This window comes from Ips typographus, linkage group LG2 (assembly GCF_016097725.1).
Source record: "Ips typographus isolate SLU linkage group LG2, UJ_Ityp_2.0, whole genome shotgun sequence".
NCBI classification, from domain to species: Eukaryota; Metazoa; Arthropoda; class Insecta; order Coleoptera; family Curculionidae; genus Ips; species Ips typographus.
In genome coordinates, this window is record NC_138423.1 from 21,067,526 (window position 1) to 21,084,563 (window position 17,038).

Here is a 17,038-nt window from a genome sequence, read left to right on the forward strand (position 1 = left end):
TTCACACAGTTTTTGAAACGAGACGCGTTTCTGAGATTTATGACATTTATTTTAACAATCATCACGTGACGCGTTTAGTGAAATAGTGTTTCAAAATCACGTGACTGTTTAAAAAAAGTTTTCTTGTCGTATTTGATATAAAACGTGTTTCTGAGATTTATGATGGTTATTTTGACAGTTGTTACGTGACTTTGTTGCTGAATTATTAGACACTCCCGCACTAGTGCGTAATAAAATTATTTTTCCGCACTAGGGTGGGAAGAATAATCTATGTATCATATTCGAAATTGTTAATTCATATAATAATTGTTCATTTATTATTAATATTAGTAAGAAGTAGATTAGAAGTAATGCATCACATCCAATAACCCATTTATGGTAATCAAGTTGAGTGTAGATTGTAATCATGATTTATTTTTGTACTTAATATTTTTAATATGGTTTTATATTTTATTTACATATGAATATGTATAAAAGAACGGTATTGTTAAATTTACTATTATTAGAAATTACTTTAACAATTTTAATTTATCATTTATTTTCAATTGCCGTTCTTTCCAATTATTGAAAACGCTTGTAGAAAAAATGATGTTATTATCACGTGAGTAAAGTGCCTTCCCTGCACTCGACTGATTCCCAAACGAGCGTAGTGAAGTCAACTTACTTTCCGCACTTGTTATTAAAATAACAATTTTGCAATGCTGTATAATAATGTAAAATTAATTTTGTTTTCCTTATGAAAATTGTTTATTTTTTGATCTACCGTTACTTACCATTTTTGATCGATTATTCTACCGCCATTAAATATTTTGACTTGGCAACACTGCAGGATTAGAATTTTTGTTCCGGACTGTTTTTTTTTTCTAGAACGATAACTAAACAACCAAAAAATTGATAGACACTTTATTATATGTATTTCAGGCAATGCATATTCTGCAACCAACCTGAAAAAGTAATATTGTTGACCAGCAACTCAATGAATTCGCACTACTGGCGACAATGTCCGATGCTAGTGCGCTGCAAACATTGCAATCAAGTGGTGGAAGTGGCCACTTTGACTGAACACCTACTGATGGAATGCGAGAAAAGCGAACTTTTCACTCAGTGTTCGCAGTGCACGGAGGCTGTAAATAAGGACAAACTTCAAAAACATGCTACTGAGTGTAACGGTATTTTTTTCTTATATTTTTTTGCGCAATTTTTTTATTATTGAATTTTAGAACTACCAGACGGACACGTTAGATGCCCGTTATGTCATCGTAACTTAGAAGCTGACGAGCACTGTTGGAAAACTCATTTTATGACCGTTAGTAATCTGTGTGTCAAAAATACTAGAGTTAAAAGCTCTAATTCAAAACAGGTTACCATCCAAGTTTAAATTATTAAAATTCTAGGTAGATTTATAATTATTTCAGCTTTGGGTCGTAAATGTTGGAATTAAATTTAAATGTTATTCCGTCCCTGGTTTCCAAACTCATTCAAAGCACAATAATTATTATTAATCTAAACACACTTACTTAACTCATTTTAACTATGACTTTTTAATGTTCTACAAGTAAGCGAAGTCAAAATTTGGCTGTGACTATGGGGAAGTGGGAGGAAAGTGCAATACTTATATGCTAAGCTAAGTGGGTTTTCGCATTCATTTATGTAAGTACGCCAAACATAGTTTTTGGTCAAGATCAAGGAATAACATGTAATTGCGTTTGTTAATATTTCTAGACAAAAAATAAAAAAATTTCAAACCTTGCACTGTTATTCCTTATTTGATTCTTCTGTAGTGAGTTCCTCAGTCGGCTCAACCTTGGCTGCCTGCTCGTTCTTTTTAAACTTACTAACTTCTGCAAAATTAAATATGATAAAATAAAATAGTTTACACTAACTATATTTACAAGCAAAGTATATATACAGGGTGGTCCAGTTTTAAATGTCAATAATTCACCATTGCATGGCCCATTAAAAAATAAGTTGACATGCATTATGTCATTTTCCTGAAAAATGCTTCCTAAGAAAAATACAGTCCTTCAGTCGGTTTTTTGTCATAAATAAATACATTTGGAACAAGCACTTATAAAATTAATACTTATTATGAATGACGTTTACCAAAATTCTCCAGTGGCGTAGATACAGAAAGATGGATTTCATTTTTCTGCATGATTCTTTACGTCACTGGATATTTTTCAAAAATTTCAGTTTTTTTTACTTTACTGGTCCAATTTTACAAAATAAGTACCTCTTATAAAATTCTGATTTGAAGCTTCGTTTACGAGATAATTGAGTTATTACGTTCAAAGACCCTAAATCAACCCAACTTAACTTAAAAAATGTCTTTGTAGCCAGTTTTTATTGTTTCCAGACAAATTGAAAGACTTTAGTTTTGAAAATTGACTTAGAAACCAGTAAGTTTACTTTGAAGGTGAAAATTGACTTAAAAGTCTTAAAAATTGTCGTTTAACCAGTTTTCACAAATTGAAAGATTTTTGCCTTGGCAATTGACTTGGAAACTGTGAAAATTGTCTTGAAAGGCTTAAAAACTGTCTTTGTAGTCAGTCGTTATAGTTTTCAGATAAGTTGAAAAACTTTAGTAGTGAAAATTAGGTTGTAGCCATAAAAAACTACTTTATCTACAATTTTTGACTACAAATTCACACATTTCAACCTTGAAAATTGACTTGGACACCAAAAAGTAACTCTATACCAATGAAAAGTGACATCAAAAGCTTAAAATTTCCATTTGAAGTAAGTTTTCATAGATTGAAAATACATTTCAATATTTTAGTCTTGAAAATAGTCTTAAATACAGGATATTGACATGAAGACTAACTTTTCAGGTTTGTTTACTTTGCTTTTCATTTTCTTAGAACTCTGGACTATTTTTAGGGCTTTAAAACTGCTTTCAGCTAGGAAAATCGAGTTTTAGGGTTATCTTCACCAAATTTTTGACATAGCAGACTTAAAAAACTATTTTTACATTTTCCATAGGCTTAAACATGCCATTTCACGCTTTGTCAGTATTAAATTGACTTCTAGACGCTTCACTTTGCTTTAAGACTGAAAAATCGATTTTCAAACAATTTTTTATAATAAAAGTTAAGTTTCAGACTCTTGATTGATGAAAGTAAACAATTGTGGCATTAAATGCTACGATATTAGTCTTAAACACTAATTTTTAGAATTAAATTAGTCCAAAAATTCGGACTGTTACCAGTGTTTAATTGAATAAAAAAAAGTCCAAAAATCCTGTTTTTTGACTATTTTTAGTGTCAAAAGTTAACTCGTAAAACTCACAGATGACCAAATTTGAATCCTTTTGAACCATTTTAAAATAAAAAATACAATAACCCAAATAGACATTTTTGTCAATTTTGAATAATATCCAGTGAGCGTAGAAAATAAAGACTATCCCCCTATATCGACGCATTTAAACAATTTTGAAAGTCTGTGTCTTCCTTAGGAAGCATTCTTCAGGAAAATGACATAATGCATGTCAACTTATTTTTTGATTGGCTATCCATTGGTGAATTATGGACATTTAAAACTGGACCACCCTGTATATAAGCAAAGTGTTTTAATAAAAGTCTTTTAAGTAAAGCAATATTTTTGCTTAGTTGGATTCTATTTGGAAGCAACATTTATATTAGTTGATAATGTGATATAATTAGAAATGCCCTAATGTAATTTTCTCCACGAAGAATTTACGAAAAATGGTAAATTATCGAGAATTTTCTTTTAAAAATTTTGAATTCTTATTACTTTTTTTTTAACTAACAACAAACTTCAAAAACCGAAAAAAAAAATCAGTTTTTCATACTCTAAATAAGTAAACCCCATTGCACAGTGTTGTAAATTGTATTTAAAGCTCCATAAAAATAAACTTAACAGTTGTGACATTAACAGACATGTTTTTTACGTCACTTGATAACTGTCAAAATTCTCTTGGTATTTTCTCCAAAAACTCTAGAAATTTTCCATCTCTTAATATTATAAAGATCACATCATCAGTCAAAACGACTTTTAAATAGAACACTTATCTACAAATTTGACAAACTGTATCAACTTACCATACTTGGACACATCCCCACCTAACAATCTCAACAAATGAATAGTGCTGTGTTGCATAGTGTAACATCTCAGTGATGTTGTACCTCTCCAACCGCTGATATGGAGCTGCATCGGGGAATCACCGCTAACCTCACTTTCCTCCGTGTAAATTAGAACGCAACTGCCAGGACCTACAATCTTTTTTAGCAGACTTTCTGGCAAACAATTGCTTAACTTACTTAAAGGTTGTACTTGATCTTGCACTATTTTGGACAGTGTTACTATAGGAGGCGATTTTTGAGGATCATTATTGGTTAATAAAACTATAAGGTCCTCTTTCGGGATATTGACCTTACGCTCATCACCGATGTATGGGTATATACTCTCCAATCCGTCATTAGCAATTCTTTAAAACAAATCTAGTTAGCATTTTACAAAGTGACAGAGTAATGCAATTACCTAAATGCGCATGTCATATTTTTATTGTCACACCTAACAAAAGCTTTAACGCCAGTATTAATGAATTTAATGCTAGACTGATTGGTTACCACCAAGTCACGAATTGCGGCTGACGTTAAGTAAATATTCTTTTTTTTGCCTTCCCGACATCTGGTCAGAAGACACTGAGGATCAAATTTGTCCGAAATGCTGTAAAACTTTTTAATTTCACTCCAAACTGGTTCGTCTTGTTCGAAAAACACGTAAGGATCCTCTCTGTAAACGTCTTTTCGACGTCTCTTCCTTTGATTCTGTGGTAGTCTAAATTATAAAACGTTCATTTTTACAGAGTTAGAAATGTTTGATTGCAACCTTTCGTCAAATTCTCGTTTCTTCGAATCCAATTCAGTTTCTACACTGTCCACCTCGGTCTTCTTTTCTCTAGAGGTAAACGCACCCACTTTTTGTAAAACAGCAACAAAAAATGCACCAGTGTTCTGTTGATGCGGTAATATTCGTATGCTACAAAACCAAAGTGTTAATAGTTAGTTAGTTAGTCTTCTTTATTTCTAATTATGGTCACAATACATTTCCTGTAACTACAAAAAACATACATGAAAACACAAAAAGAAACAGCGTCATTTTAAGATGAGCGTACACCTAATAGTCTCTTACATAATCCCTGATACAATATGGCTCTAAATTAATTAACATCTGTTTTACCTTTCTTTTAAAAAGTTTCTCATTTCTTTCTAATTTTAAATCATTTTGTAATGTATTAAAAAGCTTCAAACAGGCATAATATGGATTTTTTTCGGTTATAGTTAATCTGTGTATCGGATAATTTACATTTACGCTTCAAGTGTTATAACTGTGCTATGATGTACCTCCAGATTACATATTTCTTTTTCAAAAACATACTTTTGTTTTTGAAAAAGAAAACTATACATTCATAAATATATAGTCCCCACACCCTCAAAATGCCATTAGCTTTAAAAACCCCCCTGCAGCTGTATCCCATTTCCTTGACTATTCTAAGTGCTCGTTTTTGTAAAACAAAAATTTTTTCCATTAAGCTATTAGAACTCCAAAATATTATCCCATACTTGAGCACAGATTCAAAGTTTGCGTAATATAGGATTTTTAATGTTCTTTCATTCATGTATTTCGCAGTGACTCGTATGCCATAGCAAACTGAACTAAGCATTTTGTTTAACTCTAAAATATGATTTGCCCAGAAGATTGTGAATTGTTGAAATTTTTTTTTAATAAGTACTCTATCTCAGGACAAGTGACAGTGACGAAATTAACGGTGACGCAATATTGAAATTCACTTATGTTTTAGATTGGCTCTTAACATTCTCTTTGATTATTTATGGTTGCCGGATTGAAGGTTTCTTTCCGGTGATTTAAAAAATTTGGTTTTTGTTGAATCGACCGTCCAACGAGGTGCGTTTGTTGTAAAAATGTCAATCTTGTAACTTCCTGCAGCCAAACGGTACAACTTAGCCCTGCTCACTTAACGTCACGTGATAGCCCTATTGTTTAGTTTTTTTTTTGTCAAAATGCCTTATTGCATGCAAAATACCTTGAAATGCCTTTAAAATACCTCACAATGCTTCTATTATTGCTCCAAATGCCTTATAGTGATAATGCCTTAAAACTGCCTAAAATGCCTCAAACTGCCTTGAAATACATCGAAACGTCTTTAAATTATTTAAACTGCCTCAGGATACCTTCAAATGTTTACACATTTGTGGCATTCTTAAATTTAGTTGTAAGTTCCCTGGTATTGAGATAATGATAAACCTTCATGAGACACAATCTTGAAATTTATTTAGATTGGATTAAGTTTGTCTGCTTTTGATAATTTGTACATGACTTATGACTATTGTCAAAATGTCATATGGATTAATGATTCAATAAAAGTGACTTCCTCAGGTTATGTGACTGTTGTTCCAAATTTTAAAGACCCAAACGCTTAAAATAGATTTTTTCCCTGTGACTATTTTTAGGTTAGGTTAGGTGACAACGTTTTTCACAAAACATTTTGAAATATCCAGACAATGCTTCAAAATACTCTCAAAAGCCTTACAAATGCCTCAAAATGCTTCGTAATAATGAAAAAGTGCCTCAAATGTGTACACCAAAATACCTCGGCGATCTACCCCTTGGTCTATACAGAAAGTATAGTAGAAGTGTTTCAAATAAGTGAATTACCTATAATTTCTTGAAAAAGTCCACAAAATTTTGTCTCAAATTTGGGCCTACTATACTAACAGCATTTAAGATTAATTGTGTGTATTGGTATACCACAGATTGCGTATACTCCCTTTTAAAAATCCATGCTGACTTTTGACAAATAAAAGAATCATTCATACATTTTTTAATTCTTTCACACAGCCAGTTAAAAATTTTTAGAAATACCAGCTAAAACACTTTTTTTATCAAACTTACCAACGTTCCAAGTTATATTTACTCCTGTCCTCCTCTTTGGGAGGGAACATCTGAGGTCTGATAGTTGTTTGCCATTTTTCATCAACTTCATCAAATGTTTTGTAAAATTCCAGGTTTCTACTAGACACTAACCAATCAGACATTCCTAAAAATATTATAAAAAAAAAATATTGCGTCTTGTAAAATAATTTTGATTTACCTGGAGTGTACTTTAAACCAGGCAAAGATCCGGTAACATCCACAAGTTCCAAAGCTCCATTACCTTCCAATAACATTCTATGAATTACGGCCTCATTTTCGATTGGATTAAGCGAGCAAGTTGAATAAACAATTCGGCCGCCTAATGTTAAAAGTTCGGCAGCCCGTCTCAATATCCGGTACTGTATACTGAAAAAAATCGTAAACTATGAAACAAGCAATCACACAAAGTCAGTTCCAACCCGTGTAAGTTTAATGCATTTGCTGGAGTCCATTTCATCCAAATATCGGGATTTTTTCTCAAAGTACCGTCTCCAGAGCATGGAACATCACAAAGAATTCGATCAAACTGAACCTGACAATATTAAGCACAGTAACAAACTGTTTTTGTGAATTATGATAAGTTTATACTTGTTGAGTTGAGCCATCTGCTAGAGACTCAAACATGTTAGGAAGAAGAGCACTGTCGTGATTTATTACAGCCACACAAGGTGAATTAAGCCTCTTAGCTTGATGGACCAGCATGTAACAACGTTTATTGTCCACGTCATTAGCCACCACATAGCCTGAAGGGATTGGATCATCATTACTATGCAACAATTCAAGCAGTTGTGCAGTTTTAGAGCCCGGGGCTGCGCACATATCTAAAATCTACAGAATAACAGGAAAATTTCAATGTTTTTGACTGCATATAAGCAGTACAACTAACTTTATGATGTGGCTGTACATCCAGCACTAGTGGAGGAATCATACTGACAGTTTCCTGCCTTGAAATTGTGCCGTGTTCAGTTTCAGATATGAGAAAGTTGTGCAACTTGTAATAAGCTTCCACACTCCTGATATCTTTCCTGGTTAATTCTAATTGCCAAGCTAATTTATCTGGATACCTAAACAATTTCCACTTATATAAGAAAAATTATATATTAAAAAGTTGTACCAAGGTAAAGGAAACATATTGGGAGGAGTGGTTTCTTTGCTTTGCTGTACACACTCCTTAATCAGCTCATCCTCAACTATTCCCAGCATTTTTTTAGCTGCAGCCTTTGATCCGGTTATACGAAAAGTGGAAGGTAAATCCTTCTTCATGGTTGCAATAAACTCATCAAATTCTTCTGGTTTAGAGACACCCTGAGTCTGGTAACAAAGATTATATTTTTTATAGACAAGTTTCCTCAATAAAGCTTTCTAAAAAGTGCCAGAGGCCTCTACAAGTGTCTTAAACTTTCCCAAACTTCTTCTAAATTGTCAGAGGCCTCTAGGATGGTTTTGAATGTGCCAATTACTTCTAAATGCTACTGAGAATAATCTGAAAAGTTTCAGAGCTTTCTACAAGTGTCTTAAACTTTCCCAGAACTGTTTTAAATTGCCATAGGCCATTTTGAAAGTACCATAAACCTCTAAATGCTATTGAGAATCTTCTAAAAAGTGTCAAAGGCCTCTAAGATTGTTTCAAATTTGTCAGATCCCTCTAAGTGCTACTGACAACCTTCTAAAAAGTACCAGAGGTCTGTACAATTGTCTTAAACTTTCCCAAACTTCCTCTAAATTGTCAGAGGCCTCTAGGATGGTTTTGAATGTGTCAATTACCTCTAAATGCCACTGAGTTTTTTCTGAAAAGTTTCAGAGCCTTCTACAAGTGTATTAAAAATTTTCAACTTAGTTCTGAAGCAAATTTTATTAATATAAAATTATAGAGCTTTTACCAGAGACCTTATAAACTAAGAATTTCCTTCATAATATCACATCCTGTAAATTTCAAATATTTAATTTTAAAAAGTATTAAAAACCACCTGCTATTTTTCATGTGAGTTTCGTTTTCTTCATATGTATGCCTTATATTTAATAATATACCTAAACTTACCTTATAATATTGAATAAACTTCTCATTCTCTCGAACAATATCATTGTAAGGCCTTCTGTCTTCAGTTGGTTGTGGTGGATTTTCTTGCTGGAACAATCATACAGAAACCAGTTTTGGTAAAAAATACTCAACCGAACCAAACATTTTGCAAAATGTTATAAAACTCCTAAGCTAGAACTTTTATACACAAAAAAATACCACACTAGAAGGGTGCTCACCTGATTATTTCTTCTTTGATGATTGAAGAAATGCTTCTTTCTAAAACCTGGTTTACGTCTGCCCATCTTCAAGCTATTTTGCACAATACACACAATAAGACCAAGTGTTTATAGGTAATTTAATTATTTAAAAAAAACCAAACACGTTGTAAATAATCTTATTTATTTTGGCCGCAGTTTTGTTAGGTTATGTTGTAGTAAAGTCATCGTTGATCTTCTGTCAGTATTTTGACATTCCTCCTGCGTGTTTTCTTTTTATTTTGTCGCCATTAACATAAAACTTATAATAATTTAAAAAATGCAAAGTTGTTGATGCTGTAGGTAGGATTTAAAGCTAATTTAAGCTCTGAGAGTGATTGTTTCCCTAACTAGCACCACAGTGAATTATCACGGTCAAGCAAATTCAAATTTAACAAATGTCACGTGACGTTGTATTCTGTAGAGTGGAAGCAGTCATGTGATAACCGTGAAATATTGATCTGTTTGGTCAGAACCAGAATTTATTTTATTTTATTTACAGGGGTTTTCAGTTTTTTTCAAGCTTCTTTTGGGTCTTTCTTTCCAATTCTAAATTTAAAGTAAACGTTAATGGGTTGAGGGTTGTAGAGAGTAAAATGAAGTAGAGCTGAAATACTAATTTAATCAGTATATTGTCGGCAAAAGTAACATACCATTACTTAAAATGGCTGTAAATACATTTTTATGATATATTAATAAAAATTTTCTAGCGATAACAATCTATAGGGATACATCATTAACAATGTTATAATTTATTTTAATTTACATAGGGGTAATTATAGTAATTAGTGTTGTAATCAACTGATGCAACCACAAACTTTAAGCTATTATTATAACAAAGGAAACCAGTTATTCAAAATGCTATTTGAGGCACACTTATTACACATTACACTATAGTATAAAGATGGTGTAAAAGCTGGTTAGAAAATCGATAAAAACAAAAAAAAAAAAGTTAAAATTAAGCGCTTAAATTAAAAATTGTGTTTTGGTGTTTTATTTTGTACTAATATAGTGTAAGCAAACTACGGTAAAAACGCTTTCAAAACGTGGAAGGAGGTATTTTTGACTTGTCTAATTTATTTTTAATTTTCAAGTGATTAATTCTGAAGGAACAATACAAGTATATTTCTCACTATAAGCAAAGAATAATTTGTTTAATACAATAATTGTATAAAACACAAACATTGAAACCTAAAGTTATTAAAGGTAAACCATATAATATTACAAACTGGTGTTTGAGTAAGATATGCTTTATATAACCAGAGATATGTTAAAAAATAACTATTTTTTACTTAAAACAACTGAAATGCTCTAGAGAGTTTTAATAATTTTAAACAGTTATTTAGCTTTAGTGTGGAGAAGTTTGAGCAGTTTCAACATGTCCGTATTGCAAATTGTTAAATCCTTTTTGTTGTTCCCATAAACTGCCCATTCTCCGTGCACGTTGAAAGTTTAAAGATTATTAGTTATTATAATTATGTAAAGGTATCCCAAGCAGAAAAAGGTTTTCGTCAAATAGTAGGTATAATGCCTAATCTACTGGACTAGTTTTCAGTTACAATGCTTACGTACTAAAATTATCTTAGGCGTTATCACTTAATATTGGTGCACATTAATTTTTTTTTGATACATTTTGGGTGGTTCTTGCCAGCAAATAACAGGATTCAGGTGGTAAAAAGCATTCAGTTATCATTTTCGTGCTATTCGATTATAAAGTGACTTTCAGACTTTTGGTTATGCACCAGCAAGTGTGTTTTCAGTAATATATCTCACTTCGTATAACAAACAACTTGTTTCTAGTTTGAAAACAATATAAACATAATATTCTCTAAGTACTTGATGGTGATTTTTACATGATTTACACTGCTCAATATGAGCAATATTGGTAGAGGCTTTTATGGACCGAAACCCTACTATGGATGAAATTTTAAGGAAAAATGAATTTTAATGGTAAAATAATTTAAAATGAAACCCAAAGTTGTCTTGGTCAGACCTTAGTACTCTGTGCAGTTTAGTGTGTCAATGTAAATTTTTTATTTTTATATATAGAATTTACAAAGTTTAAAATTATGAATGCCCTAGTTCATGTTTTTGGTAAAATCTGACAAAGTAGCGTAATTAATGTAGTTTCCAAAAAAGTCTTTTAGAGAATCTGAAAAATTCAATAAAAACAATTATACAGAGTGGTAAGAGTTATGAAAACATTATATTAGACCTACTGCAAAGTATTAATGACTGACCAAAATAAATAATTTTATACAGAGTGCCCACTCAATATCTCAGAGTGTCTAAGTAAGTTGTAAACTTTTAAGATAAAGCTGATTTTTAGTTTGGGACACTCTGTATAATGAAAAGCTTGATTGAAAGTTCTGCTCTAATAATACATCTAAAATGTATAAAAAACTGTTATTTCATCAAATACTTAAAAAAATTCTCAAAAACTTTTATGTTTTCTTTCAATTCAAGGTAATTTTGGTGTAGAAATTGATTTATTTGTTAGACACTGTTAATACCTTATATGAAAATCGTATAATTGTAACTACATCAATGGAAGATGTTTCGATTCTCTTCAGCCATCATCAACTTTTTTCGTATTGTTGCCATTTTTGGTTAGTTCTTTTAATACTTTTTTCCTCTTTTTTCAAGAGATTTTCTCTCAAATCAAGCAGCAACAATTCTGTCTGAAGTAAGTTTAATCTAATTTCATTCTGTTTTTCAAAAATTATGACATTTCTTATTACTTTTTTAAGTCAAATACTTCTACACCCAAATTACCTTCTAAAAAGACGAATCTTATTGTAAAAACTGAATTAAAGCAGATTTTGTACTTTAATATGTTTATGAAGTTAAGTTTTGATTATTAGAAACGATTTATTATGATAAACATCGTATATAATACGAGGTGAACTAGAGGAGAAAGTTTCTATCACACATAATATGAGTGCATTGTCGTTTCTACTAAAAACTACGTCAAATCACAAAAAGTATCAGTTTCATATGTTTATTAACGAGGGGCGACTAAAAAGCCAAAACAATAATTGGTTACAAACTGGACTGCAATATCGGTGACAAATTACGTAAGTTAACTAACGATGCAAAAAGCACCCCTTAATAACCCTTATCACATAGTGTAAAAACAAAGTAACAATAGGCACTTTCAGCGAAGATCGTTTAAGACCTAAGTGCCATCAAACATTTTTAACTAGAGTTTATTTACAATATTTGCTTTCTACATTTGAATAGTTTTATCGCACTATGTATAAGTCTACGGTTAATTTTATCTACAGCTAGATATGTATGTATATTTTACCTAGTTCTTGCTAAAAGTTAATTGCTTTACCTATAAACGTTTATATCGTCATTCGCAACTTTTTTTTCGGGAAGTTTTTTGTGGATGAGTTAAAAGTGAATTACCGCACTTTTTTACATTGAGCACAGATAATAATGGTATAAGTTTAATTTAAAAAAAAAACACATTACTAAAAAGAGTAAAAAACAAAATTTGAACGCATTTGAAGAAGAAATAACTCAAAAAGTAACAGAAAAATAATTTGTTTTACTAATAGTTGTTTATTTAAATCAGGAATAAATTTTTATAAATATAAAAGTAGTAGTAGTAGTAGTAGTAGTAGAAAGTAGAGGCAATATTTGATGTAATAAATTTATAAAGAAAATGGGTTTTTAAATATTACAAAAGAAACTGTAAAAATCTTTCTATACATCGATCAGGAAAAGGAATTTTGTAACTAAATACTTACCATCACAAAAAATTCGTCTTTCTTATAGTTTTGTAATAACTGTCACTATTGAATAAAACGACAGAAAAAAAATTACTTAACCTTTGCTTATAGCAGCTACACTAGATTTTTTTAAATAAAATATGTATGAAACATTTTCAAATCTATACAGAAGTTCAAACAAAATTGGAATGACGTCATTCGAATAGTTTACGTCATCCTATATACCAACAAAAAACATGCTTTGACACTTTGACAGCCGTTGGGTAGCGATTTGCATTGTTGCCAGATTGATATAGCGGCATACTTTGATGTTACCAACCTTATTTTTTAGGTGCTTCTGGCATTTACAAAGTGATTTTAAAGGTCTCAGGATTCTTGAAAGGTTTCCAAAATTGTAGAAGTGTCTAGTGTTTTCCAAATAATTTTGAAGAGCTTCTGGCATGTCAAATTAGTTTTATAAATATCTGGCCTTTTGAAATAAATTATTTCTGTAGACATTTTTGTAACTTTTTTAAGATTTTTCAGGCTTCTGTCATTTTAAATTGATTTTAAGGCCCTCTGACAACTTTATAAATATTCTAAATGCCTTTTAAGTATTTCCACAGTGATTTAAGTGCCTTTTGGCATTTCCAAAATTTTTCTAGCTCTATCTAGCAATAATAAATATTTCTTGGAACTTTCTCAAAGATTTGAAAAGCTTCAGGTATTTTCAAAATAATTTTAGAGACCTCTGGCAACTTTATAATGATTCTAGAGGCCTCTGGCGATTTCACAATAGTTTCAGAGATGTCTGACAACTTTAGGATGATTCTAGAAGCTTCTGGCAATTTAAAAATTGTTTTAGAAACCTCTGACCACTTTCTAATGATTCTAGAGGCCTCTGGCAATTTCAAAACAATTTTAGAAACCTCTGGCAACTTTATAAGGATTCTAGAGGCCTCTGGCAATTTCAAAACAATTTTAGAAACCTCTGGCAACTTTATAAGGATTCTAGAGACCTCTGGCAATTTCAAAATAGTTTTAGAGATTTCTGACAACTTTATGATGATTCGAGAAGCTTCTGGCAATTTCAAAATTGTTTTAGAAACCTCTGACAACTTTATAATGATTCTAGAGGCCTCTGGCAAATTTCAAAATAGTTTTAGAGATTTCTGACAACTCTATGATGATTCTAGAAGCTTCTGGCAATTTCAAAATAATTTTAGAAACCTCTGACCACTTTCTAATGATTCTAGGGGCCTCTGGCAATTTCAAAACAGTTTTAGAGACCTATGACAACTGTATAATGATTCTAGAGGCCTCTGGCAATTTCAAAATAGTTTTAGAGATTTCTGACAACTTTATGATGATTCTAGAAGCTTCTGGCTATTTCAAAATAATTTTAGAAACCTCTGACAACTTTATAATTATTCTAAAGACTTCTGACATTTTCAAAACAATTTTAGAGACCTCTGGCAACCTTATAATGATTATAGAGGCCTTCTGTTATTTGAAATTGATTTTAAACTCTCTGGAAGAGAACATTTTAAAACTCTCTGGAATTTTGAAAATAATTTTTGGCGTTGTTTGGCAACTTCTTAATAATTCTAGTTGTAGCAAATTTAGTTAAATTTATAGTAGTTTTAGAAGATTATAGCAATGATGTCGTAACTTTAAAGACATTTTGTTTCTGTTAGTATTTTTAGTACCTACAGTTTGGCGACAAAGGAAACCTTTTCGGTCATGACGTCACCTGTATTTTGTTTGATGTTCAGTATAGTGTGGTGGTTATAGGAAGTTACTCTTAATTGTTCCAATCAAAGTTAAAAAAAGCTCACTTTAATAAATTTAATAAAAATTTGACAAAAATAAGATGATGCCACAGCTGTAAAAAACCAAAAGACAGTCTATCTATCTATTGTTGCTTTTGTGTTACAAGAACTGAAAAGTTCTTGTTTTAATCAAAAATGTAGTTTAATTGCTAGTTAAAGCGTGTCGTAACTCATTTAACTAAATTTGCTACTTTATTAGTTTGAACTGCTTTTAAACCGAAAGTTCTAAATCATTATGAAAGTGCGGTAATTAAATTTTAGGCATCCACTACGACACTAAATTACATTCTTTCTTTTATACTAGGCTACACGTAACTCTTGCGCATCTTTTTTATTATAAAAGTCTAAACTCCAGTATTACATAGTCTATCGAGTATTAAAAAGTAAAAAAGAAACACTCGTCGCCTATTTCGTTTTTTTTTTGCATTTCTTAAATATAAACAATTAGTAATTCTCCCCTACTGAACTTAAAAGATTACTGGCTCGTTATTGCTATCTGGTCGGGGATATTTTCCTAATAACTATAATGATTCTAAAATAGAGGGTTTGTCAACCTGAATTATTAAAACAACCAAAATTATCTCGGTCTGTTCGTAAAGAGTCTCCAATTAGTAATCAGAGAAATAGATACATTCATTGGCCACAAGTCATAATCACATGAGCATTCAACCAATGAAAGTTGATATTTACTGTTTCAGAGTTTGAAATTGGATTGCCTCTGCGAACAGACTTATTTCTCTTTTTATCAATCTGACTGAGTTATCACGTGACTGTGCTAATCGTACACAATGAAGTGTAACGTGACTGAATTGTCAAATTTAAGTCTGCTTGGTTTTAGCGAGTACTTTCTTGGTGAATGTTGAGTGACAAACCCTCAAACTTACAGTACGTTTTAATGGAAGTAACTTTGTGCTGAATACTTGAACTGTGTTCGAAAAATTCAATCAAGAGTTTAGTCAATTAATCCTGGGTGACACATTGATAACAAGTGCCTTATAAAATGTTTAAAAAACCATGTCGATGATTGTAAAATTGTCGTAATTCCTGCTGAGATGAAGAATCGGTTGATATGTCACAAAGCTAACTGTCAAAACCGAAAAAAAAAAGCAAAACGTCAACCGGTGGTTGTATAAAACCTACTCTCTAATAAATCAATAATAACTATTATTATAATGCACTAATAAGTCTTTTTAAATCATCGACTTGTTACCATTTTACACTGGACAACTGATGTATTTGTATTCGAACATTAGTGATACTGCCACAAACACAAAGTATAGAAGAAACATCGTAAATCCTAGACCCTGCAAAACATGAAATTATTAATACAAGGTATTTGTGATTTTTGCTGAAAATTACTCTGTTCATTCGCCACCTGAACATTGCGATGGACATAATCACAAAAATTAGCATCATAAACAGGATGGTAATCGAACAGACCATTCCCGAAGAATTGACTTCGACGGGTTCTCGATAGATGATGGCGAATATCAGCCAAGGCACTGGTAACCTGCAAAAAATTAACATTAATTGCCATTTTGTGATTAAATTATTAGTTTTTAGAAACAAAAAACATTGTTTGTTGTAATTTACCATCAAAGGCATTTCAGTAAGAACGTTTTTATTAGAAGCAATCCAAACGCAGTAAAAGCACACTCTGTGACGTTATTAGGCACCTTATCATGTGACTATCTTGTTTGTCAACTGCAATCAGTGTCACGAGACCCGCTGTCAAATGACGTCACACAAAGTGCTTTAAGCGTCTTTCCGAATACGTCGTTAGGGTCACTTTTATACACCTAACCAGAGATGTAAAAGCGGTAATTTTCGGGTCGGAAAATTACTTCATGCTTAAATGAAAATTTTTCTTGATGGGGAAAACAACTGTCAAACTTGTCATCGTTATTGTCAAACTTATTATGCATTCTAATGAGATAATTTAAGACATCTAACCGCCATTGGCAGCGTCGTACTTTAAGAATAGATCAAGTTAAGTGTGGTTTAGAGTGTGACTTTTTTTATCTGTACTGTCACAGTCTGACCCACACTTAAATTAAGCTCGGCTTGAAAAATGACCGTGCAAACGGTGGTAAATGCTTAAAACTTAAACTATTGATATTGGATTGTTGTACAATTAATTAAAAAACGAATTATTTTTGAATTTTCAAAGTTTTCAATTTTTTCCAGAAAATTACCGGAAACTTTCTGAAAAATGTTGTATACCTAACCTCAACACTTTTCAAAATAATACGAATT

The 17,038-nt window shown here is 31.5% G+C and overlaps 3 protein-coding genes across 12 annotated transcripts in view; 1 reads left to right on the forward strand and 2 right to left on the reverse strand.

Moving 5' to 3' along the window:
- Positions 1–1,750, forward strand: part of LOC145724657 (centrosomal protein of 104 kDa) — a 14,104-nt gene extending 12,354 nt beyond the window's left edge. For all 3 annotated transcript variants that reach the window (XM_081973017.1, XM_081973016.1, XM_081973018.1), the window contains exons 12-13: positions 922–1,169; positions 1,221–1,750. In XM_081973017.1, coding sequence (XP_081829143.1) covers positions 922–1,169; positions 1,221–1,378 — 406 coding nt within the window. In that variant the 3' untranslated portion in view covers positions 1,379–1,750. The remainder of the gene's footprint in view (positions 1–921; positions 1,170–1,220) is intronic.
- On the reverse strand, positions 889–9,404 carry Nsun2 (tRNA (cytosine(34)-C(5))-methyltransferase Nsun2). The gene is made up of 14 exons (XM_081973019.1): positions 9,214–9,404; positions 8,996–9,082; positions 8,072–8,268; positions 7,844–8,021; positions 7,546–7,785; positions 7,377–7,489; positions 7,136–7,323; positions 6,937–7,081; positions 4,852–5,001; positions 4,501–4,800; positions 4,281–4,447; positions 4,062–4,232; positions 1,747–1,841; positions 889–1,124 (listed from the first exon to the last, which is right to left on the reverse strand). The coding sequence occupies exons 1-13, from the start codon at positions 9,277–9,279 to the stop codon at positions 1,756–1,758; spliced, it is 2,088 nt and encodes a 695-aa protein (XP_081829145.1). The 5' UTR covers positions 9,280–9,404; the 3' UTR covers positions 889–1,124; positions 1,747–1,755.
- Positions 9,405–9,833: 429 nt separating this feature from the next.
- LOC145724659 (sodium/potassium/calcium exchanger Nckx30C-like) overlaps positions 9,834–17,038 on the reverse strand; it is a 65,506-nt gene continuing 58,301 nt past the window's right edge. For all 8 annotated transcript variants that reach the window (XM_081973026.1, XM_081973024.1, XM_081973021.1 and 5 more), the window contains 2 exons: positions 16,142–16,292; positions 9,834–16,086 (listed from right to left, as the gene is read on the reverse strand). In XM_081973026.1, the coding sequence (XP_081829152.1) occupies positions 15,997–16,086; positions 16,142–16,292 (241 nt within the window). In that variant the 3' untranslated portion in view covers positions 9,834–15,996. The remainder of the gene's footprint in view (positions 16,087–16,141; positions 16,293–17,038) is intronic.

Bases quoted from the DNA above. Each gene is read 5' to 3' on its own strand.
- Nsun2 (XM_081973019.1), bottom strand. From the start codon at position 9,279: ATGGGCAGACGTAAACCAGGTTTTAGAAAGAAGCATTTCTTCAATCAT. The intron at 7,490-7,545 runs GTATAAACTTAT...TAATATTGTCAG, and splicing joins CAGATGGCTCAACTCAACAA to GTTCAGTTTGATCGAATTCT. The intron at 4,801-4,851 runs GTTGCAATCAAA...TTTATAATTTAG, and splicing joins AAACGAGAATTTGACGAAAG to ACTACCACAGAATCAAAGGA.